We start from the raw sequence: 27,986 nt of genomic DNA on the forward strand, positions 1-27,986 counted from the left end.
TGCCCGGGGGAGAAGAAAAGGAAAAGAAACAAAAAAGTAGGGACTTTCTTATCATCTCATATAGATCTGTCATCATTTTCATAAAGATCAGGAGAGCCCTCCTATGGGCCGCTGCTCTGGTTACAAGGAAATTCATGGATACTGATACACGAAATTGTAGAACAAATCAAGACTGAACTACACTGACAGGAAATTTGTGAACATATCTCGAGTCTAAATTAAAATAAATCATCCAATAATTCGGAACTTGCGAAAGTTCGTCATACACTATTCGATGAGGCCAGAAATTCTCCTTTGGTGCAATTAGGTAGCATGCACCGAGAAAGTGAAAGCCATCACTACCTCAAGTCCGCGCACTTGGACCAATAAAAATCAGCACCTAGCAAGCTACAAAATTTTGTTGTACCAGAAAAGAAAACAACGGCAATTAATTTCGATAAATGGCAGACCTGCTTTTATTCAGTGTGTTAGATCCTGCGGAGAAATGGTGCACAACATGTCATAAATATGCCCGGCAGTTGGGCGGTCGGCTGGATTTCCTCGGGTACATTGGTAGAACAAATCAACTAAAAATTTCAGTGATTCAACTTCATCCTCTGATGCAACCAAAGCTGAACCTGAACCAGCCATTATCGGCTCACCTGGCAATGCCAATGCCTCCAGGTCATCTGTGAGTTGTGGCCGCTGACCCATCTGTCGATCATAATACCCCCACAAATTAGAAAACAAATAAATCAAATAATACCAAAGCATTATCTAGATACTTTGGCAGAATGGCAATGCATTAAAAAAGCCCATGCCTCGTAAGTCGTCACCATGGTTTTAAATTTTCGAAATTTCGGCCAAAATCCGGTAAAGCAAAAAATATATATTGTTATTTTATTATTTACGAAATTTCAACCGAAATATGGTAAGTCCGAAATTTCGGATTTTGATAAATTTTGGTTTTGGTCCCAGCCGAAATCAGAAATTTCAGATTTGGGCCGAAATTTAAAACCATGCTCATAACTGCATACAAAAACAAAAGAGATGTTTGGGGTCATCTTTGAACAGTTCAGGCCCTACACTAGTGCTAAACTCATTGCATGCATATGTTTGGGGTCATCTTTGAACAATTCAGGGACTGCACTGGTCCTAAACTCATTGCATAGAGGTAAAGAACCAAGAGTTCAAAAATTAAGCTGGAAGTTATCGCAGTATTTCCCGTGCAATGGTTTAGAGACATTAATACTATTGGATATTGATTCAAAGGAAATACTGGTATTTAGAGTAACTTCTAGACAAGCTGGAAAAAAATGGATGACAGTTGTTTTTGTCCGTAAAGGTATCTAAAATAGCAGAGGGCTGCCACAACTCTATGGAACATCCCTAGTAATGGGTGTGCTCCAGCCATGCTTCAATCTAATAGGGAATAACAAGCTTCAACTTCGTTACTCATAAAGGGAAATGATATCAGCACAACCATATTTTGATATTTTGGCAAACCCATCTTGTCTTTTAGCGTTTAAAGAGCTGTCAAAAGGTTATTACATTTCCCAAAAAGCTCTCACAAGCCAATTAAAGAAGAAAAGATAGCTGGGTTTGTGAAAATATCAACATATGGTTGTGCTGATAACATTTCCCCTCACAAATTCAACTATACCTGAAGGAGTTGGTGGATTTCAGAGCCAGATAAGCCTTCATATGGGACTTGCAGTGTTAGTAACTCCAAGAGAAGACACCCATATGACCAAATATCCACTTCCTGCAACCACAGAAAACAATTACAATTCAGGTATACCCAAGCAAACAGTCATTAACGGAAGGAAATAGTGTCTAATATCTTAAACAAGTATCAAATCCCTGATCGCATTCAAAGAAACAAGATAGCATAGGCATTGAAAATATTAAGTTTTAACTGAGAAATAGATAGACGTCATTCCATTGCTGTCTTCATAAATACCACATTGCTTGCTCACATAAAGAAACATGGAAGATATATCCTAAATAGACAACTTGGCACACGGAAATTGGTAATATTTACAGAGAAAAAGGACATATATACAGCAAAAACACCTGAGCCATGAGTCATAAGCGAATAACACCAGTCTTTCTATCAAATATTAGAAAGTGAGACAAAAGGACCATACTTAACCGGTGCCTAAATTTCAAATCTACCAAAAAGGAAGCCAAATTTACAAAGATGAGGTTGAACAAAAAATCTTTTCACATAACACTCAAACAATGTGTTGGTTAAACATTGAATAACGCTGTTATTCAACTTATGAGAAAAAAACGTACAGCATTTCCAAACTGGAAAACATATTTAATATATCAGAAAGACAATAAAGAATTAAACCAGACACTGCTGCCATCACAAAATGTGCAGCTGTAAATCCTGAAAAACACAATGAAATGATGTAGCTATCTCAAGGAAGAAGCTCAAAGCAACCCATGAAATCCAACTTCTGGAACACATAACAGGAAAAGCTTGTTTTCCCATGGTTAAAGACCTACAAAGCCATTGACATCAAGAAGGTGGTTCAAGCACTGAAGTTGTGGTAAGCCCCCTAACCATGGTGCTCCAGCAAAAATAATAATAATTCAAGTTTCAAATTAATTTCCCTATTCAAGATCAGCTCATACCTTAGTGCATAAGAGATGGAGAGAAATAAGGATGCCCCACAGTATTGAAGAAAAAACACTATAAAAATGTGAAACCTATGTTCCCCGGACTATAAGAGTTCTAATGGTATCAGAGCAGGTTATGTTATAAACCTAATCTTTCTGTGCTGGTTTTCAAGAGATCAAGAATCCCCAAGGAGGTTATTCTTTTTCTTTGACGAGGTCATGGTTCCTTCCTATTCTGATCATAGCTGTCTTCTTTCGCCCAATTTTTCTATGCTGTGTACTTTTATTTCTTACTCAGTTAGAAACTAACAGAAAATTCCAAAAACCTAACCCTTATAGACCCCAAAACCTCTCTGTGAGGTACCAAATCTATTCCTTGTGCTTTTGCTGCATCACTGGATCTCCAATGAACATGATGTTTCCATTTTGTGGTCCCCTTCTTGAAAGAATAATCAAAGATTAAACAGAAGAAATGATAAGCTACTTTTGAGGTTCACAAACCCAGTGCATATTTTGCAGTCAAATATTCAATACAAAATATAAATTTTGAAGATAAATTAGCTGAACACCCTGGGGATTTGAGACAAAGTGCAGTCTAATAGAGGAACCATGTGGATCGATCAAGCCCAAACATGCTAAACAGAAGTTGGAAGAATGATGAGAAATGAACAACTCATCCAGCAAGGAGAAGAACCTTTTTGGTAAGGTTACAGAGGCAAAGCCATTTTTGCCAACTGACAAAGGAAGATGATTGATATGTAACCACATATCAGTTAGTCATCCTACTATCCCTAGAAGTTACCTTGCCAAAGAGCTTACACATGTGATGGTTACAGGTTGTATTTGAATATCCACATCAAAGCCATTTTAACATTGAGAATGTCAACAATCCATGTAAAAATATGCTCATAAGTCATAACTAGACATGCAATTTCAGTCAGGTCAGGTTGATGTTTTGCCAAAAGTTAAACCGGCTTTGACCCAAACTCGACTGAATTTAAAAGTAGAAGCTCAACCCCAAATCCCAAAAATAAACCTTTTTTACACCTCTAGTCAAAATTTACTTGAAAAATGAAAAAACTTACCAGCCCATATCGATTCGGCCTATGCATTGCCTGCAGCATTTCTGGAGCCATCCAACGAGGCGTTCCGACACAAACATCAGGCGGATGTATGCCGAGGTGACCAATACAGCATGTATGCAAATATGACTGAAGAGGAACTGCCCTGTCAAAATCACAGAGCTTGACAACTGGACTTTCATCACTTCTTTTGGTGTCCAGATCGATTAAAATGTTTTCACTTTTTATGTCCCGATGAATAATAAGCTTCGAATGCACTTCAGCCAATGCGCATGCAACATCTCTAGCAATAAAAAGTCCCAACTTAACTGGGACATGCTTCTCTCCTCCTTTTGATAATTTGTCCACATAACTCTGTCGGTAGTGAAGAAGAATAAAGCCAGATTCTAAAAAAAATGAAGGTTTAGAGCCAGAGATAAAAATGCAAAACATTTCAAAAGACAAATTACCTTTAAGGAACCCCCTTTTATGTACTCCATCATAATTGTAGACTGCAATGACCTATGCTCTTTATTCCCATCCACTGGAAGGACCCACTTAGAAGACATCTGATGTCCATAAATTTCGACAATACAGTTATGCTTCCTCAAAACACCTAAGATTCTTACTTCGCCGAGACAAGTGTATTCAAAAGTCTTTATTTCTTCCTCTGAAGACCCATATGCTTCTAAAGTACGCACCTGCAACATGTACAAAGTCAGAAGAAACATCCTGCATAATGTAGAATATAAGATTTAAGACAATCATCCGCCCAAAAATGCCGAAAAAGAGCAAACTGGAGTGAGGAGAAGAGAATGCAGCTGGAAATAAAATAAATGATTTGAGATACCAGTAACTTTCTGGTGCAGAGGGATATTGACCTCCTAAGTCGGTGGCAATCCTGAGGTTCTTAGTCTGTCCAAGAAGCCCGAACCAGCCACTGGACTGATGTAACGATAATGGGGGAAAGTAGTGAGGGGGGGCTGTCGGGTGTACGGAAGTGCAGGAGAGGTCAACAAAGAGGGGAAAGAGGGAAGGAGATGGGACGATGGGGAAGCTGCTGTTGACTGCACAAGGTACAGGAATCTGTAACCTACAGAACAGAAGTAAAGGAGAAGGGGAAAAAGGAAGGGGTAAGGTAAGAAAAGGAGAATGAAGGAGGAAGGAGAGAAGTGGGGAAGAGAGAAGAAGGGGAGGAGAGCCGAAGGGGAGGAGGAAATCATGGGAGAAGGAAAGGGGTGGCTGCTCTTAGGAGGGAATCTCACATCCGAATCAGGTTAGGGCGTCCTCACTTGGCCTCCTTATATGGGGTTGAGGGGACTTCTACGGCTTTTAAGCCCTCTAAACGTAAGGCGCCTTATGTTTAGGGCGCTCGCGCTAGCCAGCAAGCACTCAACCGGCTCGCTCACCTTCAAGTTCAAGAGTCGTAAGCCAAAACGGCAGGAAGAGTATATTTTACCACTCAGGTTATAAGCTTTCTCTGAAGTCATTTAAAAGGTTTAAGTCACTTAAGTGACTTAAGAGAGATCATGTGGACCATGGTAAAGGTAAAGGGAAAAAGGAAATAAAAGGATCTGTGGGTCCTGGGTGATTTAGACAGCTCCCACAGTCCCACATCTACGATGATAAAAACAGTGCTTCAAAATGCGGATGCAGATCAAAACGTGACCGAAGAAAATCCTAGTCGACTCGATACAGTCAAGTACTCAGACGCGGCTGAGTATTCGGTTGACACGGTCATAACTCACGAGAAGCAAAAGGGTTTTTATTGACTTTGTAGGACAAAACGTGGAACGCGGACAAGGGAAAAAGGAGTCGACTCGAGGGAGTCCACGATGATAAAATGACAAAGAAATAAACTAAAACCTAGCTAGAAAAGAAAATTAAACCTAATCTAGGGTGTCTCTCGTAAGTCATAACAGAAATAAAACATGACTCAAGTGGGCCTGTCATATCATAAGTTTAATAGCTTTAGAAGTATGCAAGGCCAGAAAGAAAAAACAAAGAATAACCAAATCAGGATAAGTTGTAGGCATAGACAGAAATTCGCACCTTAGCAGCAGCCACACGTGCACCAAAATTGCACTGGATGACAAACCCCGAAGCTGATTTCTCGGCTTTATTATCCAGTGGTAGGGAAGGAAAAGAGCATTCCGAGCTGACAAAATTTTCAGTTGGCATAGGAGCAAGAATCCGAGTCAATGGAATATACCTGAATCAACCAAGCTTTACCCATCAGAAAAGACACTGATAAACCACTGTGATTTGATTAAAATATGAAGTGGACAATACACCACTTAAATGACCAGAATTGGAGACAAATCATATAAATGCAAAAATATTACAACATCCAAGAGTCAGAGAGAATTTTTCCTTTTCTGCTTTTTGAGTGTCAGATACTGACATCCGACTGGACAATCCCCAACAGGAATCCCACTTGGAATTCATTTTATTGAGCCACATAATAGAGCAGAAAAAAAATTGCATAGATTTCTGAAACCAATAAACAGCAATTGACCTGCAAAAATATTCTGGGTCCGTCTCTTCTCTTATATCAGTTGGATTGCATGCATCAACCACCATTCGCACCCACGACTCATCTCTTCTGACAATAATGGCATTCCAAGCATGTGGCATGTACTCCAGGTAGCCCCTTACAAGCTCACAGGGAATCGGAGGATCTGCTCGGTCACATAGGTACTACGATTTGAATGTTTTGTCAGAACAATTAAGCAATTAGCGAAAAACAGCTTCCTAAGGTCCCGTTCTTTTCAGAATATGACAACTGATTGTCAGCCCTAAACCTATTGGACTCAAATTTAAAAGTAATTTTGAGTCCAATTATAGGTCTCAGGCTTACAATCGGTTGTCATAACCTGAAACAAAAGGGTCTAATAAAAAAACAACCAGAGTAAAATACCAGCCCAGCAGAAGACTCACCTTCATTAGCACAGCTCTGTGTCTACACACACCAAAGCGCAGTGTTCCAATAGGAACAACATTGGAATTTCGTTGTTCCTTAATAAACCGCAGAGATCTCTCACATATATCGATGAACTTAAAATTTTCGACAGTGCCATTACTCTGTTCACGAGTTGCTCTGATATCATAATTGTTTCCAGTAGGGCATGTACAGACAAAAGGTTTCTGACAATTAGAACCGGCAACAGCTTTTCGCATCCTCGCAACAGTTTGACTTCTATCACTACCTCCAAAACAGTTCGAAACAAAGAGGGCAAGCACTAATGCCCTCTGCGAGTCATCAACAGAAGACTCCTCTTTTTCTTTAGTTGAACTTCTCTGTTGCTTTAAACTAGACATCAACACTTGTGCAGACAATGCAATTGCATCTAACTCTTCATCCCTTTCTCTGAATGAACAAAAGTATGTCAGTAATTTAACTTGCCAGGATATTCATCAAAACCAAGGTTTTAAATTTCGACTGATTTCGTTCAAGACCGAAGCCAAAATCAGCCGGAACCAAAATTTCCGCGGTCGATTTCGGTTTCGACTGAGTCCGAAACCGAGATTTAAAACCATGATCGAAATTTCAGTTTCGGCTGAGTCCAAAACCGAGATTAAAACCATGATCAAAACTCAAAATCAGTGCATCCTAATTTAGGTCAAAAGAACATGCTACTATAGTGTTATACTAGAAAATTGCATTTGTGAATTTAGCAAAATGATTTACTAACCTGTCAACAAGAATAACTTCACGTGAATCAAAACAGAGACTATGTTCATAGTTCTGCAGTGACTTGAATGGGCGATCACGTCCCGCGTCATAGAAACCATCGGGTAGATGGTCGTTAATGCTACAAAATGATTCTCTGCTATATTTGCAAGATAAAATCAAGCCTTCGTCAATGGGCTTACGACACTTGCTGGGTTTAGGGTTATTAAGATCCCTATCAGAATGCCTTTTAGGTTTCAGATTGTTCTTAGATACCTCTAAAGAAGAGTCCTCATCAGAATCCCTATTGGATTCATTATCATAAGCTTTGTTCAAGACAACCGGATCAGAGAAAATGCATGAGCAATTATCTCCGTAATATCCCTTATCTAAACGATTCTTTGAATCTTCAGCAGGATTAAGCAAAATCTGAGAACTATTTTCTCCGCTATTTTCATGCCCATTGCCATCAAGATCTTTAACAGTGTCCAATACAATTTCAGCAAGAGAACTTGATTCAGATGGACAATGTGATTGTTCTTTGTTTAAATGGCATTGCAATTCACAGGCCTTACCCAGCAAAGGTTGCTTGCATTGGTGACATATTGAAGCCATCTTTAAGGTCATTCTGTCATTGTGATTGTCACATCTCCACCTCCTACTGTTGTTTAAACGCTCTTGACGTGCTTTTCGTTGCAGATAATCGCGTCGCTTCCATCCCCTTCTCAACCTCTGGGCTGAGGAACATCTACTGCTTGATGAGTTCTCAGACAATAAAGTTGAAGAGGAACTAGAGTAACCTGACATTAATTTATAATAATCTGGAGTTAGTTCCATAATAATGTTCACAATGATTTGGCAAATCAAATGTAGGGCAGTAAATAGGCCTCAATTCCTCACCATTACAAGAATGGCTTTCATCAATCTTGTGGACGGTAGCATCAAAAGCATCCAACTTTACTAAGCAACTGCTGACTTCATCATTTCCATTTCCTTCCATATTGCAGCATATCCATGAAGGAATTTGACTAAAACTGAGAAGTTTATTGTGCTTAAACAAGTTAAGGGAACCAATAAACAAGTTAGATTCATAAAAGTCACAAAATGTTATGGAAAAAAAAAAAAGATGAAGAAGAAAGATCAAAACATGACTACAAAATGAGTAATTTATCCAGTAGAAGTTCTCTGATACTACAAAGTACATGCACATACTGGCATTTTTCAGACAACATTTCGATATCAGCTAAAGAACTAGTTTGACAACAAAAAAAAGGTGCCACAAAACTGTTCTGTGAACTTTGATACTGATTTGGTAGGCGATTTACTCAAACTAATGCTTTAAAAGAGAGGTATTCTAAACTGAAGGGCGCCCTTGTAGAAATGGGGTGACAGAGCGCCCCCCATTGGCTGCAAGGGCGGTTATGCATTTAATAATGGTTGAAAGTCAAAGTGCATCAAATGCATATTGGCCCCTTGCAGCCAATGGAGCCGATATGCATTTAATAATGGCTGCAAGGGCGGTTATGCATTTAATAATGGTTGAAAGTCAAAGTGCATCAAATGCATATCGGCCCCTTGCAGCCAATGGGGGCGCCCTTCAGTTTAGAATATGGTAAATTTTATTGAATGAGGAAGCTGAAGGTTTATGATCTCTCTACAATTAAAATGTATAGAATTCAAAATAAAGCTCAAATGATAAAAAGAGCAATCTGTATTTAGTGAAGCATCTCAGAACCTCTTAGTCAATGTTGTTGGTCAATTCAAATTCAACAAATAAGAAAGTAAAAAAAGGGACCATCAAATTAATCAGATTTGAGTGTTCCGAGATACCTGAAGATTCAAGTTTTGAAGGGCATGCATGGAAGAAAGTTTTAGAGAGTTCAATGATGTCAGCCTATTGTTCGACAAGTCCAAGTCTTCCAGCCTTTGTAAACAGGAAAGACCCGAAGGCAGATCCACCAACTTATTATTAGCAACTCTCAGTGATCTCAAGGCACTCATAGAAGCTATATCATTAGGAAGACTCTTCAGCTTGTTGAATGAAAGATCAAGATCCTCTAGTTTCTTAAGGCAGCCAATTTCTGGAGGAAGATACCTGCAGAAGAACCACATTAATTCCATAACTGTATTTTCTACAACCATGTAGTAGGAAAAACAACAGATAACATTTTCCCAGGAATAATCATGCATTTTTCACGACATTCATTAGATGTTTTCCTAGAATAGATGGCACTCAAATAAAGTAACAGCTAAAGCCAATTTCTGGAGGAAAGTACCGGCAGAAGAACTGCATTAATTCCATAACTGATATTTCCACTAGCAGAAAGACAACCTTTAGGATTGTCCCAGGAATAATCATGCATTTCTCATACTATTCATTAGATGTTCTCCTAGAATAGGCACTCATAATTTGGTCAAGTGGTTAGAGAGATATGACTGTTTTAGTGGACGGTGTCGATAAGTTCCTAGGCTAATTAATGTGTGTTGTGAGTTACTAAGTTATTTATGAGTTTGTGAGTCCCTAAACTAGTTAGTGGGGTAGCTTGAACATTTTTTCTCATGTAATTCTCCATTAAAAAGTGTAGCAACCATCTGTAAAAGGAAATTTTTTGAAGAAGAAAAGGTTTCTAATATATTGGCAAGAATTTTACTTCTTGTTCTCCCTCTACAGCCTAAAGTATTGAGTTCGTCGTTCCACACGAAGGAGTCCACGATGACAAACTACGGAAACATACCACATGGTCTTTTCATGATGTTCTACAAGATCAAGGTCTTGATTTAAAATACACATCCTCCCATGGGACGCAAAAAATTCTCAGTTAACATTGATCTCAACAGTGACTGTCTGCCTAGTCTTTCTTTTCATCTTGTTAATTGTCTCAACATTTACATAAAACAAGAAATCTAATAAACACTGAACTCATCATATACACTAAACAATGCAAGAGTAACCAAAACTTACCTGATAGAGAAATGGCAAACAGAGAGCTTAGTCAAGCACTTCAGACTAGCAATCTGGCTCAACACCGAAAATGCCGACGGCCGAGCAGGCACCTTACAAAGCTCCAATTCCTTCAAAGCCCTCAATTTCTGCAACGGTAAACCCGAAAGCCCCGGCGAAGAAACCTTCACTTGCAAGCATTCAAGCTCAACCAAATTCCCAACCTCTGAAGGGAATACCTCAATCTCATTGGCAAAAAATTTCAGAGTCTTCAATCGCCCGCACCTACCAATCGATCGAGGAATCAAACTAAAGGAGTTTTTGTACATATACAAAACCCTAGCGGAATCGTCCATACGATCCAATAAAGAAATCTCACAGTTCTTCCCTGAGACATCAATGACGGATTCGCCATCCGAAATTTCACATTTTGAGTCTCTCTTCGAATCGATTTCTGCTTCTTTATCTTCGTCTGACGTTCTGTTCTCGACAGGGACTATTTCTCGTGATTCGGAGATATCCATGAGGCAATATAATGGAATAAAACCCTAAAACCGTTTGATTTGAAATACACAGAGAATGCATAAAGATTCAGAGGATGAAATTTATGAGTTCTTCAAACGAATCAAAGGTTCGTAGGAGGAAGGGAGAGGTTTTTCTCTCAGGGATGAAAAATTAGGGTTTTTGGTCAGGGATGAAAAATTAGGGTTTTATTCGGGTGATAAGGCGAAAAAGAAGGAAAAACGCGAGGAGAATAGAGAAAAAGATTGGGGGAAAAGAGAAGATAAGAGTTGCAGAGAGGGAGAATATGCTAAGAAAAAGCTGGTCTGAGAAGTAAACGAAAAGGAAAAACCCTAGATTTTGCCAAGAAGAAGATAGGGAGCGTGGGAGGGAATTTATGGATGGATTTACTTTGATGACCTTTTTCTCATGGTCTTATTTATTCGAAGGAGAGGGCTTTCATGTAATTTAATAAGAAATTTTGACCGAATTGTAGAGCGGAGCAGCGTGGGTTAAACGTTTAAACGTTAAAGGGAGATGATTTTTTCGCCACCCCTGTAGGATAATGCGCGCCCCTGGTAACGTGCATTGTGGTCAGACTTTTAACGCTTTTTGACGTCAAATCACGTTACAATGAGGCGCATTATCCTACAGGGAGGGTGAAAAAATATATCCCGCAAGGTTTTGCCCTTTGTTTTGGAAGAAGAAATAGAATGAGAGATGATATTTTCACCCCCTCCAGTACGCATTCGCCCCCTTTGTAACGTGATTTTGACGTTAAAAGCGTTAAAGTAGCCCACTGTTGACGTTTTAAGGGGGTGAATACGTAATACAGGGGGTGAAATATCATCGCCCAATAAAATCTAGCACATCGGCTCTGGCGGGACAACGCAAGGACTAATTTATCAACGTTATCTTGTAAGAAAATTTAACGGAAACGCCCTCGTATCTTTCCCAAAATAGTAGTGTTGATCAGGGTGTTTTGGTCTATTTGAAAAGGGGAGTGATGTATTTCTACCCTTTCTTCCACGGGTGCCCTCTGGGGTGTGTTTGGATTGCTGGAATCAAGAATCGGAATCGGAATCGGAATCGGAATCGGAATCATAATTCATAAGCCATTCCAATACCGATTCACTCTGTAAACTCGGAATCCCAGTTCCAAGGCTCATGTTTGGGTTTATCAACAGTCATGGGTATGGAATGAGAAGTTAGATTCGTCACACCCCAGCGAAGGCGGCCTTGCAGCTAATTCTTACTGCTGTTACTTCCTCTGGTTTGAATCCCCCGCCTCTCCGTCTTATTTCTTTTATAGAAAATAGGCTGAGACGAAAACCCCAAATCGGCATCAGCACCCGCCATGGTTGCCGAGCTCACCTAGGTTTTTCTGTCATCAACTTCAGAGTAGTAAATCATCGTTGCCAAAAAAATATTAAAAAACCCATACATGCAATGACCCATTTTTCTGAATCCAACCAAGTGAAAAGAAGCAGAAAAGAAACCCTCTGGAATTATTTGCCCATTTCTCATCTCCTTGCCGATGTAATATCAAGAATCAAGAATTGAGGGCTTGATGGTGGTTAGAATTCTTTCCAAACTCTAGGGTTTTGCAGAGACAGCCACAATCTAGGGTTTCTATGAGGGCTTGGATGGGGGAGATGATGATGGCAGGAGTCTGCCATTGGGTATTTAAGAGAGAGAGAGAGAGTAAATCATCTCTCTCAAATGGCGCGAAATTTTCTCCGCCAAATAAAGTATTTTACCCGTGGGAATCGGAATACCACCTACATCGGGCGGTAACATAATCCGCCTGATATTCCACCCAAAATTCCGCCGAGTCATACCCATTACACCGATTAAGGCTAGCTAAAAGCTGGAATCATCAAACTTGGAATCAAATACCGATTCTATTTGCCGATTCCAGGGATCCAAACACGCCCCAGTGTATTCATGAGGTGGTAGATATGGGAAGAAAAGGGGCCAAATATTTCATTTCCCTTTGAAAAAAAATCCAATGTAGGACGGATGATTAAAGCTGACACTTGGATGGTGTACTTCCTGTATGAAGACTCTGAACCGTCCATCAGGTAATGGAGTCGAGTGCAATCAAGCGTGGGAAATGGAGCCGAGTGCAATCAGGTGTAGGAAACGGAATCGAGTGCAGAATTGAAACCGGGGTGGAATTAAAGCAGCGTGATGTCGGAATCTATTTCCCGCCCAAAGAGGTGGCATTTTGATTCTTTTGAATGAATTTTTTAGAGTTTTTTTATTAAATTTTTTATTTTATTTTTTCTATCCTATGGAATCCGAATATTATGCAGATTCCTATTAGTGAGTACAACAATCCAAACAAAGGATCTTGCAAGGACATCAGAGAGTTTTCACATTTGATCATGTGGCCACTAGCCCTGGATAGTAGATCTGTGATGATGAGGATCATCTTGTTCATAAACCCGAAACATATATTGCACACACCCCTATGCATTGATTTCTAGATTATATTGACAATCATTATTTTTATATAAAACCAAATTTTCAAAGTGGGCCTCTTTATCAATTCCATGGCATGTGCATTGGGACTTAGGGAGAAGATGGCCTGCCGCATCCTTTGATGAATCAACTCAATGTGGGTAACTAATCAAGTGGTTGAGAATATCCCATCTAGTGTCACACAATAGTTGTTTTAGTTGGGTTTGTGTGATTGGTGGAGGAAGGGGCATTGATGTGCTAACTGCTAAGCCATGCCGGGGATAAAAAGTCTCTTTGGGATAGAAATGAAATGCCTCTCCTGATAGTACCTTATGTAAATAAACCAAAATGAAAATAGAGGAAAGAAGAGAAGCCTTTGTTTCTGTATTCCATATCATTTCATACACATGAGTACATTACACATACATTACAAGGAAATAATCCCATGATCAGGGGAGATCTAAAAGCCAACATTTTATACATAGAATTTGTTGAGAAAATCCGTCGAGCAAATCATTGCGATCGTGCACAAATTAAATGGAAAATATAAAAGTAAACATATGCCTGAAGATGAACATCAAGATTTTACATGGTTCGGCAAAGCTTATGTCCACGGGCAAGAAACACAATCTTCAACTATGAGAAAACAATATACAAGGATTACAATGGATTTAAACCCACAACCCGCAACCATTTCCTTTCTTCTCTCACCTAGGACTAAACAAGAGAGTATCCCGAGAAAACCCTGAAAGAAAACCCGAGCGACACACCCCAAGAAGAAGACCCGAGAAGAAAACCCACAAGAAGAAACCATCTATCTCTCTCTCTCTCTCTCTCTCTCTCTCTCTCTCTCTCTCTCTCTCCCTTAAGGTAGTTGTACACACCCCGAGCCTCTTGCTTGTTTTGAAGAAGCCCCTTAGATTCATAGATAGCAACTATAATATTTAGGTAACCAAAAAACCCAAAAAAAAACTGACTTTCCTATTTGGATTTTTCCTTCCCACAAACTTAGGAAATAAGGCAGCTTTTCCAACAATCTCCACCTCGGCTTATTTTTCAGCCAACTGATGATTTCTTGTTGATGTCACTACCAGTTCGATGTTGCTGTTAGATGGAACAGACCATCTGCGAAATGCCTTTTGCGGTGGACGCTAGCAAACCCACCTAGCAAATCTGTTTTTTTTGTTTTCTAACATTTTACCTAACCAACACAGTTAAAAAACATATTTTTCGAGGGATTTTTTTAAAGAAATTGATTCCATATTTCCAAACATGTCAAAGTTTGCCAACTGAGAATTGGTCATTTGAAATTTAAAAAACGTTACCCCTATCCCTCTCCTAGAAGCAAGTGATATATTCGACCCCATTCTTTCCTCCGGCCACCCACTCTAGTGTATTTATGAATCATAACTCCACTTTCTGCAACACTGGAGACAGGCCGGGAACAAGAGTTTTTATATGGTGTAAGGCAGTATTGTCCAATTTTTTTGAAAAAAGTATTGTACCGCATACACCATAGGATGATCCAAACCGTCCTCTGATGGGTCACAATGTAAATAGTTTGTGCCCCAAAAAATCGTTTCCATATGATTATATGAACCCTCCAATATATAGAGGTTTCCATAATATGAAGTTCATCTATATATTGAAGGACTAGGAGTATCTTATGGAAATGATTTTTTTCTTTTGTACACCCAAAATAGGTTCTGGCTCATCAAATGGCCGGTTGGATTATCCTATGCTGAAAGCAGTACAAGACTTTTGAAAAATATTGGATCATACTTCCTTACACCATATAAAAACTGGTAAAAACGTTACCCCTGGTGTAGGAAAAACAGTCATTCTCCCCGAAGCAAGTATATTCACCCTATTTCTTTACTCCAGCCACCCCGCTTATCACAGTGCAAGAGGGTGGCCGGGGAACAAAGGGGGTGAATATATGATTTTCCTAGTCATTCCTTCCTTGACTCTTCGAAACTCGAAAGGCTGAATGAGAAAATGGCCATGACGTGGGATCCACTACAGCCACTTGATCCACGTCAGCATGCCACGGTGACACCGACATAAAAGTCGCACTGTTTTCCACCCATTCGCCCCTCCTTTTTTTTTATTTTTAATTTATTATCTTCTAGATTGATTTTAGGGTTTTCTCCTTTTTGCGCCAAGTTAGGGATTCTCTGGTTTTTGTTTTCTATTCCTCAGACCAGAGAAAACCATCGATCTCTCTTTTCTCTGCCATTAAAGAGACCTCCAAATCTTTCCTCTCCCATCGCCTCGCTACCAGGTGAGATCATTCTGACCTAATTCTTCGTTTTCCTCTTCGATTTCTCACTATTCGGATTTATTTTATTTTCTTGCACGAATAGGGCGATTTTCTTTGCCGATTTTTTTTTTTCTTTTTTCATTCGGATCTGCGTTATTTTAAATGATATTGCCGTTATTTTCTTGATCACGAAGGATTTTTCGAACATTTCTGGATACCAGGATTGTAAAATCCTATAATCTACAATCTTTGACTTTACAAGCTAAAACCTAGATTTTATATGCTAAAACGTTGATTTTATTAGTCTGAAAATGTACAATCCACGTTTTAGCTTATAAAATCCAGGTCTTAGCTTGTAAAATCCTAGATTATAAAATCCATGTATCTAAACTGCCCTTGCATGTTTTTCCTTGATTTGGTAGGTTTCCATGACCTGTTTTTCATGGACTGAGGTTTTTTTTTTATAGGCTAAAATCTAGATTTTTTTTTGAATGGTTAAAATCTAGATTTTACAATACTGAAAATGTACAATCCGGGTTTTAGCATATAAAATCCAGGTCTTACCTTGTAAAATCGGATTTTACAAACCTGGATTATAAAATCCATGTATCCAAACAACAACCCTTTCGTGTTTTTTCCTTGATTTGGTACGTTTCCATGACCGGTCTTTCGTGAACGAGGGTTTGTCCGCGGTTTGAATTTCTGTTATTTTTGTTTCAATGTTTCTGATTATTTTTTAATGGATGATTCTGATCTAGATTGAAGTTCTGTAGCTCGATCTGGTAGAGATGGGGGCCTTTATATCAAAATTCTGGTTTATGTTGTTCCCTGCGAAGGAATATAAGATCGTGGTCGTCGGATTGGATAATGCTGGGAAGACAACTACGCTTTATAAATTGCACCTTGGGGAGGTTATCACGACCCATCCAACTGTCGGGGGCAATGTCGAAGAGCTTGTTTATAAGAACATTCGGTTTGAGGTGAGAGCTGTTGAATTTTAATTTGCAATGGTGAATCTTATGATATTGTTTGGCCATGAATGTGATCTGTTCCTTTATAGTTATATTTTGTCGCAAACTCAAAGATATATAGGTTGCACTTGTGACTTGCTGCAATGATATGGGGTAAATTTGGAATTAGTCATGGTTTTCTTTTCTTCTGTTCTGATTCCTTTAGATGGGGGGGTGAGCCTTTAAATAGCTAACCACCAGTTGGGTTGTATGTCAATTCCTACTCTATGATCTTTAGATGGCCATACCTCTTTTTCTTCTTTCTTCTGTCTTCTTGAATATTTACATCAAAGCGCCTGTCTTCTTGAAGATTTGCATCAGAGCGCCTTTCTCACAATTAGACATGGGAGGTGACCAGAGTGGGGGATTGGACTTTGGAGGAAAGTATTTTTTTTCAAAAAAGTATATATAATAAAAGACGCCATATACAACACAACCGTTGGAGGAAAATTTCACCGATAATGAAAGCATCCAGGGCTTAGGATTTCAAAAGTTAGAAATTTTAAATGGAATAACAAAGCATGATTAGATTTTGATTGCATTGTTCATTATGCACATTATTTTATTTTTTTGACGTAGATATCAACAAATTTTTTATTAAAAAAACACGATTATATGTGCACATCAGCAGGCAAAGGTTGCCCACAATACAAAAAGAGGTCAAGATACTCCAGACTTAGCTAACCTATCGGCTAAATCATTTGTACTCCTCGGGGTATGTTAAAAAAACCCCCTACCCCTGATCCTCTTGCGGATATTATTAATGTATCTCGCAAGACACCACAGCCCTATCCTCTCCCCCTTACCCAGGATATAGCATTCGAAGAATCACCCTCGACCTCCAATCTCCCTACCTGGATTGTAAAAATGAAAATACCTAACTTCTGATATTTGACCCAGACGAGTCCATTTGACCGATCAGCTAAATCATTTGTACTCCTCGGGATATATTAAAAAAATCCCCCTACCCCTGATCCTGTTGCGGATATTGTTAATGTATCTCGCAAGACTCCACAGCCCTATCCTCTCTCCCTTACCTAGGATATAGCATTCGATGAATCACCCTCGACCTCCAATCTCCCCACCTGGATTGTAAAAATGAAAATACCTAACCTCTGATATTTGACCCAGACGAGTCCATTTGACCTATCCCTGTCCCCATCCCCCTCCCAAAAAAAATGAAGGAGATGACCGTTTGTAAATTTCATCAACAAAATGGCTTGGTATTCCAAAAAAAATATGAACAAGATTTTTTGCGGCGCACTTCTAAATGCTGTCTGAAACTAACACAAAACCGCCAACATGTTTCCGTTTCCACTTTCCATCCCCACCGAAAGCCTTAAGTCCACATGTATAGATTTTGGTCATATTTTGGTATATTTTTGAATAAAAACTAAACATATATTCATGTTAGCTTGTAATTTTATTATATGTGAGCTCTTCTTGCCTGATGTACTAGGTGTGTGAGTTAGAATTTTTTTTCATATATCCATTTCAGCTTTGATTTTTTCTTATATGTGACTTATTCTTGCTTGATCTACTGATTAAAGAAGTCAAATACTTTTTTTCATTTAAAAAAAAATCAGTTTACTATATTTTAGAAATTCCTTTAAATTATCATAATTATATCCCACGGCATTATATTGTACTTTCTTTATGAAATTTATTAATGGAGTGGTCGTTTTCTTACGTTGTGTGTTTAATTGAAGTATATGTATTTGTAATTGTATGCATTTTTGGTTTAGAATGACTTACTATTCCAGGCATGTGCACAGTATGTTATTACTTATTAAATTTTTTGTCTTGTTAAACCATTATGGATTGTTGTATTTTATGATAGTTTCTAAGTATGTATTTGTGTTTATTATGTCATTTCGCAAAGTTTTATCTTACATTTTCATAATTTGCAGCCATAAAAAAGATTAATAATTGTTATACATTTTTATAAAACTTCCATGATTTTATAAGATTCCAACTGGAATCTATGACCGAAATTGACTTCTTTCCATTTCCGTAACGACCGACATGCATACTGAAACCGGCATTTAGAACCTTTTCTGGTACATGCCTGGTTGCAAAAATGGGATTGATCTATGTTCTTAATTGATGTGATCCAGGGAGGAAGAAATAGAAGATAAGAGTAAAAAAGTGAACAAGAAGGGGGAAAATAAGAAGAATGAGAGAAGAAGAAGAAGAAGAAGAATAAGAGGGGAAGAAGGGAAAGAAGGAGATATAGGGGAGAATCTGTAGTCTCAAGTCATTAATTCATTGAAAAATTCTCAAATCCCTAATACATGAGGGGGGTCATATATAGGCAATTGAAATAATGTAGAAATAAAATTACATGGAAAATAAAATCCCTAAAAACTAAAACATGAAAATAAAAATCCTAGAAACTAAATAATATGGAAAGAAATTCCTAAACTGCCCTAATAGGTAAATATGCCTCTTATAGGGTTTACAATCTACATCATTCTCTCCTTAATCTTATTGACAAGAACTCGCCCTCGAGTTCTAGTCCGCCTGGATCAAATATGTAGATGACCCACTCCAGTAGTAGAAGTAGAAGGCCATAAATGGTATCCATCTGCCTAATAGAGATCGTCATAAGCAATCAACTTTGAAAAGTGCGGCGGAATGTAGAAATAGTGATCCTGATAAGTCCAAACATCTGCTGAAACATACCAGTGGTCCGACCCGTATTGGGTGTAACATCCATAGGCAGTACCATATCCGCATGAATAATATCAGCCAATACCTCACTATAACAGTGGGACCATCTGCAACATCGGTATCCTCAAGGCATCACCTGCATCTATGTGTCAAGTCATCACCTGCATCCCTAGGCACAATGCTCATCATGAACACTGTGTTTGCAATAGGCTCAGACTCAGTACGCTTGGCAACTGGATCATCAGTGTCGACTCATCACCAAGAACATCTGGCCCATCACTTACACCATCTGCGTCTCGCATGTTGTGGGAGTCGGCAATATCAGTCGTGGCATCTTCCTCCCCTTCTTGAGATGTAGTCTCATCAACAGGGAAAGAAGGAGACAGATAGGCTGGGCTTGAATTGTTGGTAGTCGTGTCATCCTTGGGAGCCTTAAGCCCAAGATGCTTGTTAATGGGATTCAAGGCTTCTTTCATATCGGCTATGATGCCTGAGTGCTGATCCAAAGTAGCTTGAGTGTGTTGTTCCAAGTCTCCTCGGCTGTCTTTACCTCTGATGATATCGATAATAAGCCTTTGGAACATATACTTTCGCGAACTCATCCGGACATCTTGCCATCGACTAAAACAAGGCATGCTTAAGTCACTGCGCTCTCGCAAGAAGTGTTTCCATTTCACCTTAGCATCTCTGCATACTGTATCCTTGACTCGACGAATGATCATAACCATAGTACTTATGGTATGCATCAATAGCCTTGATCCATTGTAGATACACAACTTTAATCTCCATAGGGATAGTAGTATGCATTAGAACCATAGAAATATGGAACCCATGGTGCAGTCATTTTGGGGCGAATCAATGTCACATGGCCCCCAAATGGAATCTATGAAAATTAGCCTCCAGACTTAACTGTGATGTCAAAAGGAACAAGATGCCTTATGCGGATCTCGGATCGGACTCCCGGATGGCCTGGATCGGTGGTCGGGCCAAAAAGCGACAGATGAGGAAGATTGCACGAAGTAGTAGCTGTGCTCGTTGTGGGATGCTGAGAATAGGCTGGATAGACCCTTTTAGATGTCCAGATCAACTCTTGTCTTGACAGCGAGGCAAATTGCGAGCGGAAATGACCCAAGTGAAGAGGAGAGAGAGAGAGAGAGAGAGAGAGAGAGAGAGAGAGAGCCCAAACTTACTATTTTTTAGTAAGTGCGGACTTGTTATATTTAGTAAGCGTGAACTTACTATTTATAGTAAATCCGAAAAAACCCTAGGACTCGAAGGAAGGATGTTGGGTGCTGGTTTTAGAGTTTGCATGGGACTGGTTTGGGTGGGAGATGGAGAGGCCGAAGATGAAGTTGGCTGGTGGTGGCTGCGGTGGAAACGTGACTTATGATAAGGGGATGCGAAGGGAAGAAAGAAGAAGAGAAAGGGAATGGGGTTTGATGAAAGGGAGAAAGAAAGAGAGACATGGAGAAAAAAAGAGAAATAGGGATAGTCTGTATTCTCAATTCATTAATTCATCCAAAAATTCTAAAATTCCTAATACATGAGGGCCTTATGTAAACAATTGAAATAACCTAGAAATAAAATAACATGAAAAATAAAAGTCCTAAAAACTAAAACATGAAAATAAAAATCCTAGAGAAAGACTAAATAATATGGAAAGAAATTCCTAAACTGTCCTAATGGGCAAATATGCCTCTTGTGGGGCCTACAATCCGCATACTCAACTCAACTAAGCCTTTGTCCCAAACTAGTTGGGGTCAGCGGCCTACAATCTGCATCATTAATAATATTATCAATACCTCATTTGCCATTAAAAAATGGCTTATTAATTTATCTCCCTCTCTCCAATGATAGCCATTTAGGGCATGGATTAACTAGGATTGAGTTCTACCCTACATTCTACCAAGTTGTCAATACATTAGGTCCCTTGTGGAGGTTGATTCTAGGATGCACTTGTGTGCCGTTCTTTTCTCTCTTCTAGACGTAGCCCCCCTCCCCCTCTTTGTGCTTGAGCTTCGCCTACCCTCTTTCCAGCTCACGAGAGAGAGAGAGAGAGAGAGAGAGAGAGAGAGAGAGAGAGAGAGAGAGAGAGAGAGAGAGAGAGAGAGAGAGAGAGACCTACCCATGGTTTTGCCCTTCCACATCTTTCCGAAGAATGACACACTGTGTCCAGGACCTCACTTTTGTCCGTATCTCAGAAATTAGCTGCTCGACTGATTCCGTTCCTTTTTTCCCCACCAAGTGGCACTTTACACGAGAAATAAAGAAGGGTGGAACTGGGAAAAAAGGGTGGTGATTTCATTTCTGTAAGAAAGGGGATGGAACTGAGAAAAAAGGGGGTGGAAATCTCATTTCTGAAAAAATATAGTATTACGTCGGTCGAATGCTGACTTGGGTCATTTATTGAGGCTGAAAATGAAGTGCAGAATTGAGATTTCAGATATAAGTTTTCCATAAAAAAGCTGCTTGTGTAGAAAACATCTATGGATGTGAAGAAAATTTCAGATTCCCATTTACATTGGGATATGGACATAAAATATTAGGGGATTTTTCAACTGAAAAGTGATCCAAATGAATCGTTGTTTCTCAAATCCATTCATGTTACTAGCAAGGTTTTAAATTTCGTTTCGGATTTCTGTGAGGACCGAAACCAAAACGTTCCGAAACCGAAATTTTGGCGAAATTTTTGATAAAATATTAATTTTTTATTCCTTTACAGAATTTCAGCAGAAATTTCGGCCCAAAAATGACATTTCGAGCGCCTTTACCGAGGATTTCGGCTAAAATTTTGGTGTCGGTGAGGATCGAAATTACCCCCGAAATTGAAATTTAAAACCTGGGTTACTAGTACGATCACCAACGTGCTTAATTAAGTGCTGTGCTAAGTTGATGAGAAATTATGTTTATCTAATCAGTGTAAGTCTGTTTTTAAGCTTATGAATAAATTGTTTACAGAATAACAGTTTCTTGCCATCTTTCTCAGAGTGCACTTTTCTATTTTTCATTTAGATGTATAGGGAGGATCTCTCTAGTTTTATTCAGCAAATTGATATTTCAGAACGTAATCAAACTGATACAACGCTTTTTTAGTTCCTATAATTATAGTTTAAATGATGATGAATTCAAGTGTCTGTCCTTACTGTTTTTTTGTTTTTTTTTTTTGGAAAGAAAAAACCTTCTTTTCTCAAGAGATATTGTTTCCCATTATTGGTGGTACATACGGTGCCTTTTTGAAATTAGTCAATTACAGAGATCCAATGCTCCGCAACTTCAATGCATTTGTTGAGGGTTGGATTCAAGGGCATCCTGTCCCTGATTGCTAGTATTGTACACAGCTTACCCATTCATGCAGTTGCCATCCATTCCAACTAACTTTCCTTTTATGTGACATTTTTACCTTTAGGGGACCTTCATCCCCTCCAGAGCTTTCCAAATAGTGGATCGATTTACCTTTTATATCTCATATTGCTCCATTTGATGCTGGTCTAGAATCCTTCTGTATGTGTATGTGTACGTGTATGTCACCTTGCTGGAGACGTAATGATGGATGGCTCTCCAGCAGTCAGCCAGCATTTCTTTAGATGTGCTGTACAGTCTCTTCTCCTAGGCCAGTTGGCTCGCTTCTCTTCCTTTTATACCGGTCCTACTTTTCTTGTGGTATACTATCCATGATTTCCTGCTACGTAAGTGCCGTACTCTTCAATGTCAAATCCACCCTGTTCTGCTAACCTGATAATTCTAGATTGTATGGTCTGTCATTGGCCCCGACATTGGGTTTGTTGGTTTTCACATTATGTTACTAACGGGTTTTGGCTTCCCATATTTTCAAAACCATATGCAAATAAGATCATGATCCTATTCAGTTGGTAATTTCAAAACCATATGCAAATAAGATCATGATTCTATTCAGTTGGTTCGAGGAACTTTATTTCCTAATGAGTGTTTCTCCTTAAGATAAAAGAATTTGAAAATGGGATAACCAAGGAGAACCAGTAAAGTGGCGAAGGGGAACATGGTGAGATCTCAAGAATAGAGGGTTGAAACTTGAAAGTAGTTCTCCAAGATCAAATGAAGGGAGTATCGAATCTATGGGGAGTGCCTCGAATGAAAGACTTCAGATGTCTTCCCTTAATTGAGTGCTGAGTTCTTTGCTCAACGAACATGTGCACAACTTGGGCAACTCACCTTCAAAGGATAATTTTGAATATCCTTTGGATGGCCTCTACAACAAGAAAGATGAAACACCCCTAGCGCCTCAGGAGGGGGATTCGTTGGAAATCTAACTAGAAACATTCTTGAGGACATGGCAGCCCTCATCGAACGAAATCAAGACCCTATTCAAGAGCAGGGAAAGAAAAGGACAAATATGAAATGGTTCATTTTGGTAAAGAATTGGGAAACGAGAATCAAACATGGCTTATGATCAAGGAGATCAAACTAAGGGGTCAACCCCTAAAAGAGTCGAGCATTGTAATAATAAGTAAAATCTGCAGGGAAAGGAAAACAAAAATTGATTGCTCTGCTAAAAGATCTTTTTCCATAAATTAGGAAGGAAATGCAGATGAATGGGAAGGGCGCTCAGTGGTGGGAAATGCAATAAGTTAGCCATGTTTAAATTAATTATATGGATTATGGAATATTAGGTGATTGGGATCAGTGAATTAGTTAAGGGCTGTTCATGACTTGGTGGTTATAAGGATTCCAAATTTGATTGCCATCTTGGGTTTTCCTACCTTGCAATAGGCATTGCAAGGGGAATAATTCTAAGCTGAAAAGTCACTAACATTTAAAGGTATGTGTTGGAAATTGTGAATTCTCACTATTTATAGAAAGCCAAAGGAGGTCTATTCTTGGTTGTTTATGGTCCAACAAACCTGAGATTTTGAAGATGGTTATTGACTGAGCTAAAATGAATCAGAGAGCATTTGTAAGGACGTTGGATGGTGATCAACAACTTATATACAGTAAGATTTCCTCATAAAAAAATAGGATTAAAAATTAGCATGAGGAGATTTTCTGATTTCATACTGCAAATGAATAGGTGGATCGACCTCTCCATGCTCATAGTGGTCAAACATCCAACCAGATCTCATTGCAAGCAAACTAGATGGTATTCTGATCTCTTTTTTTCCTTTTATTTTTGGTTAGGTCAGCTGGGAATCTGCCACCTCAAGGTTGAGATACAAAGCCTCAACCCCTGAGCTAAAAGCCCAACCCCTACGGTATTTTGATCTCAAAGGATTGGGAGGAAATCTTCCCCCGATTCTCATAGATAACATTTCCAAAACCTATCTCCGATTACAAGCCACTTCTTTTGGATTTGAAATGATGGGAAGGGATCCTCATCCATTTAAAATGGATCTAGCATGGTTTGAAATACCAGAGTTTATAAAAGTGAGGAAATGTTGCGGGCAATCACAAGTAGAAGAATGAAAATATTTCAAAATTTAAGAATTCAGTTATGTAACTAAATTTTCGATGATATCATAACACACTCAATTGGATTGGAAGTAGAAGAGACAAAAAAAGGGCGATAAAAAAAGCTCCCTCCCTAGGGTGTCGGCCTAGGGAGAGAGGCGGTCTCTCTCTCTCTCTCTCTCTCTCTCTCTCTCTCTCTCTCTCTCTCGCTCGTTACCCTCTCTCCCCATTGCTAACCCTCTTTTTACCGTCTCTCCCATGGTTGGCAAAAGATAGCCGCGGAGGCCGAATCAGGAATTGTGAAGGCCAGATCTGGAACATGGCTTTTCCGTGGTGGCTAGATCTATGGCTGTGGAGGCAGGATCTGGGGCCGTGGAGGCTGGATTGAGAGCCGTGGAGGCCGGATCTGAAGCTATGGAGGCCGTGCAGTTGGATCTGGAGCCGGGGAAAACCGTGAAGGTTGCCGGTGGCCGTGAAAGGCCGTGGGGTGCTAGACCTGGAGCCGTGGAAGGCCAGCTATAGGTGGTGCGAGGCCGTAGCGGCGGTGGATTATCGGATCCGGAGGTCATGGAAAGCCGGGAGCCATATATAGGGCGGAATGGCCGGAGCTGGGCTCGAGAATGCCAGATTTAATGGTGAAAGGGCCGGATCTAGTTAGGGTTGATGGAGAAAATGGATGGGGAGTTGTTGGAGGCTGTGGAAGGGGCCGATGTAAGGAAAAAGGTGTTTGGATTCAAGGGAAAAGGAGGAGGTTGGATATGGATGTGAGAGAGGTTGTGGATAGCGGCAATGAACCTTGTAAGGTTAAGGTTTGAAGGAGGAGGAAGATGACGGGAGTTTTAGGGTTGTTAGGGTTAGGGTTGATTGGGGAAGGAGGTGGGGGAGTAGTATAGTCTTTAGGGTTACGGTTTAGGGTTAGGGCTAGGAGTATACTTTTAGATGGGATGATTTTTGGGTTAGTGGAAGTAGGTTTTGGAGAAGATGGTGGAAGAATTTGATATATTTTTAATGGGGAGCCGTCGGTGTTCGGTGGTGGTTCGAGGTGGATGCCGTTGGAAATCGGATGATGATGTTGGGTGGTTGGCTATCGTGCACGGTTAGGGGCGCACAATAGCTCTGGGCCTTCGAGCGGGATTTTTGAAAATCGAATTTGCCAGCAGACTGCAGTGGAGAAATCGGTGTGACGTGGCAGGTCACGATCTTGCCTTGGGAGTCCCACAAATTTGGCACTTTTTTTGCTTGATTCGATTAAATTGAGGCTATTGGGTAATGTAAGGGGTACTGGGTTTTATCTTTTGGGCCAAGGAGAATGCTCCTGGGCAATTCATACTATGTAAATCTAGTGGTACTAGTGGTCTCCATTGTAAATTTGCTTGTATGAATATATTTGTCAATTTGAAAAAAAAAAAAAAAATTCAAAATTTGTAGTAAATATTAGGCTATAAAATTGAAAATGAAAGAATGGAAAGACTCGTGATGATTCAAAGAGAGAACAAAAAGGAAATGAGTATGGAGATTCAGGGAGGTAAAAGATACCTTCCCATATCATTGGAGCAAAATATGGGCTACTATATATATATATATATATGTGTGTGTGTGTGTGTGTGTGTGTGTGTGTGTATTTATATATTTATTTATTTGTGGTGGTGGTCGTGAATTGGGGGCTGGGAGAGAGGGGGGGGGGGGGGGTGCAATTAATTCGTAAATGTCGGTGAAAGGTTTGATATAGGGTGGTGGTGGCATTAGAGTTCGAGAGGACATTTGGTTAGTTCAGTCCACGTTGTCCCATGCTTTCCCAGACTTGTATCTCTTAGCCTAGTCATAGAAGGGAGAGGATCAAAGTTGTCTTTGAGAGGAGGGGGATGTGACAAATTGTATGGGCCACTAATTTTAAAAGAAACCTAAAGCAATGTGTAATAGATAGCTTATCTCTTGGGTTGCTAGATATGTTCTACATTTCCCATCAAGAGCCCAATGTAAGGATTTGGATCCCAGAGATCCAGGAAGTGCTTTCTTGGCGCGCACACTATTCAAATGCTTGGTGGGTGACAGAAACTCTTCCAATACCATGGGCTTAGATAGTGGCAACTGGAAAGATAAATAAATTTGGAAGGCTCAAAAGGATAAATTTGTGTTGTGAGTAGATGCGTTCTTTGCAGAAAGGTGAAGGAATCTTTAGACTACCTAATGGTTCATTTCCCTTTCCCGTTCCATATTTGGGAAGCCTTTCTTTATTTGATGTGAAGTGGGTCTGTCAGTTTTCATTAATCCCATAATTTTCGGATGGGAATCCATCCATTTTGGCCGCATTGGCAAAGTTCTACGATGACTGAATGAACGTAATAATCAGATCTTTCAAGAAAGAAGTAAAGATTATTTGCCAGATAGTAAAGGAAATTAAACTTGATTTACCATTCAAAAAAAAATTGTGGGGAAAAAGGTAAAATTTCAATGAGATCGCTACTTGATTTCCCTTTCCTGTCCCAGTGTGAGAGCCATTTTTGATTATGCACAAACTTACATTCTAATTGTAAGTCTAGTTACATAGTGGCACTGGTTTGTTTGATTATGTGTAACTTACATTCTCTAATTGTATGAGTTCAGCTTCCTAGTTTCATAAATCGGGCAGTATGAGCTCAACTGATTAGTTTCTCCGCTGTTTTTTCTTGTGGTTTTATGTCTAGAAAATATTTGCTTTACACATGCATGTCCAATCTCTGTGTGTAGGTTTGGGATCTGGGAGGGCAAGAACGACTAAGAACTTCATGGGCAACATACTATCGTGGAACACACGCTGTGATCGCAGTGATAGACAGCACTGACCGAGCGAGAATCAACATAATGAAAGATGAACTCTTCAGGCTACTTCAACATGAAGATCTAGAGCATTCAGTCATCCTAGTCTTTGCAAACAAACAAGATCTTAAGGATGCAATGTCCCCGGCCGAGATCACTGATGCCCTCTCTCTTCACAGCATAAAAAACCACGATTGGCATATCCAAGCCTGTTGTGCTCTTACCGGCGATGGTTTGTATGATGGTTTGGGTTGGATTGCCGGGCGAGTCACTGGGAAGGCAACGACTTGAAGAGAATTTGAATGATTTGTAACCGTGGGGTTGTTTTTCTCTTCTTTTTCTAAAAGTGTTTGTTGGAGGATTGAGAGAAGAAATATAGAGAGGGAAGCTTTCTTCTGTGTATGCATCATTTATGTGGGTTTTCCCCAGCAGTTTGATATCACATTTGTATTTTCATGGGCCTGAAACAATTTGAGCATTTCTGATACATTTTTGCTTAGGATATTGAGTACAAAACTGATTATTGCACTAAACAGCAGAAGGAAATAATTGTTACAGTTGTTGAAAAAAA

At 39.5% G+C, this 27,986-nt stretch overlaps 2 protein-coding genes across 2 annotated transcripts; one reads left to right on the forward strand and one right to left on the reverse strand.

Annotated features, from left to right (window-relative positions):
• Positions 1-25: 25 nt before the first annotated feature.
• Positions 26-11,208, reverse strand: LOC143880720 (Leucine-rich repeat protein kinase family protein). The gene is made up of 11 exons (XM_077383696.1): positions 10,307-11,208; positions 9,175-9,439; positions 8,245-8,395; positions 7,367-8,144; positions 6,612-7,041; positions 6,190-6,371; positions 5,724-5,883; positions 4,142-4,372; positions 3,696-4,046; positions 1,643-1,744; positions 26-693 (listed from the first exon to the last, which is right to left on the reverse strand). Exons 1-11 carry the CDS (start codon positions 10,807-10,809, stop codon positions 460-462), a joined length of 3,387 nt encoding a protein of 1,128 aa, XP_077239811.1. The 5' UTR covers positions 10,810-11,208; the 3' UTR covers positions 26-459.
• A 4,147-nt stretch (positions 11,209-15,355) lies between these two features.
• Positions 15,356-27,914, forward strand: LOC143880725 (uncharacterized). The gene is made up of 3 exons (XM_077383698.1): positions 15,356-15,536; positions 16,274-16,495; positions 27,347-27,914. Exons 2-3 carry the CDS (start codon positions 16,304-16,306, stop codon positions 27,704-27,706), a joined length of 552 nt encoding a protein of 183 aa, XP_077239813.1. The 5' UTR covers positions 15,356-15,536; positions 16,274-16,303; the 3' UTR covers positions 27,707-27,914.
• Positions 27,915-27,986: the final 72 nt, after the last annotated feature.

The sequence above is a fragment of the Tasmannia lanceolata genome, unplaced genomic scaffold, assembly GCF_043159265.1.
Source record: "Tasmannia lanceolata isolate RefF3 unplaced genomic scaffold, GAP_Taslan_0.1 ptg000002l, whole genome shotgun sequence".
In the NCBI taxonomy this organism is placed as follows: domain Eukaryota; kingdom Viridiplantae; phylum Streptophyta; class Magnoliopsida; order Canellales; family Winteraceae; genus Tasmannia; species Tasmannia lanceolata.

Excerpts from the sequence above, each read along its gene's own strand:
- LOC143880720 (XM_077383696.1), bottom strand. The coding sequence starts at position 10,809 with ATGGATATCTCCGAATCACGAGAAATAGTCCCTGTCGAGAACAGAACG. Across the intron at positions 9,440-10,306 it reads GTTTGCCATTTCTCTATCAG|GTATCTTCCTCCAGAAATTG; the intron begins GTAAGTTTTGGT and ends GTTCTTCTGCAG. Across the intron at positions 694-1,642 it reads AAATCCACCAACTCCTTCAG|ATGGGTCAGCGGCCACAACT; the intron begins GTATAGTTGAAT and ends TATGATCGACAG.
- LOC143880725 (XM_077383698.1), top strand. The coding sequence starts at position 16,304 with ATGGGGGCCTTTATATCAAAATTCTGGTTTATGTTGTTCCCTGCGAAG. Across the intron at positions 16,496-27,346 it reads ATAAGAACATTCGGTTTGAG|GTTTGGGATCTGGGAGGGCA; the intron begins GTGAGAGCTGTT and ends CTCTGTGTGTAG.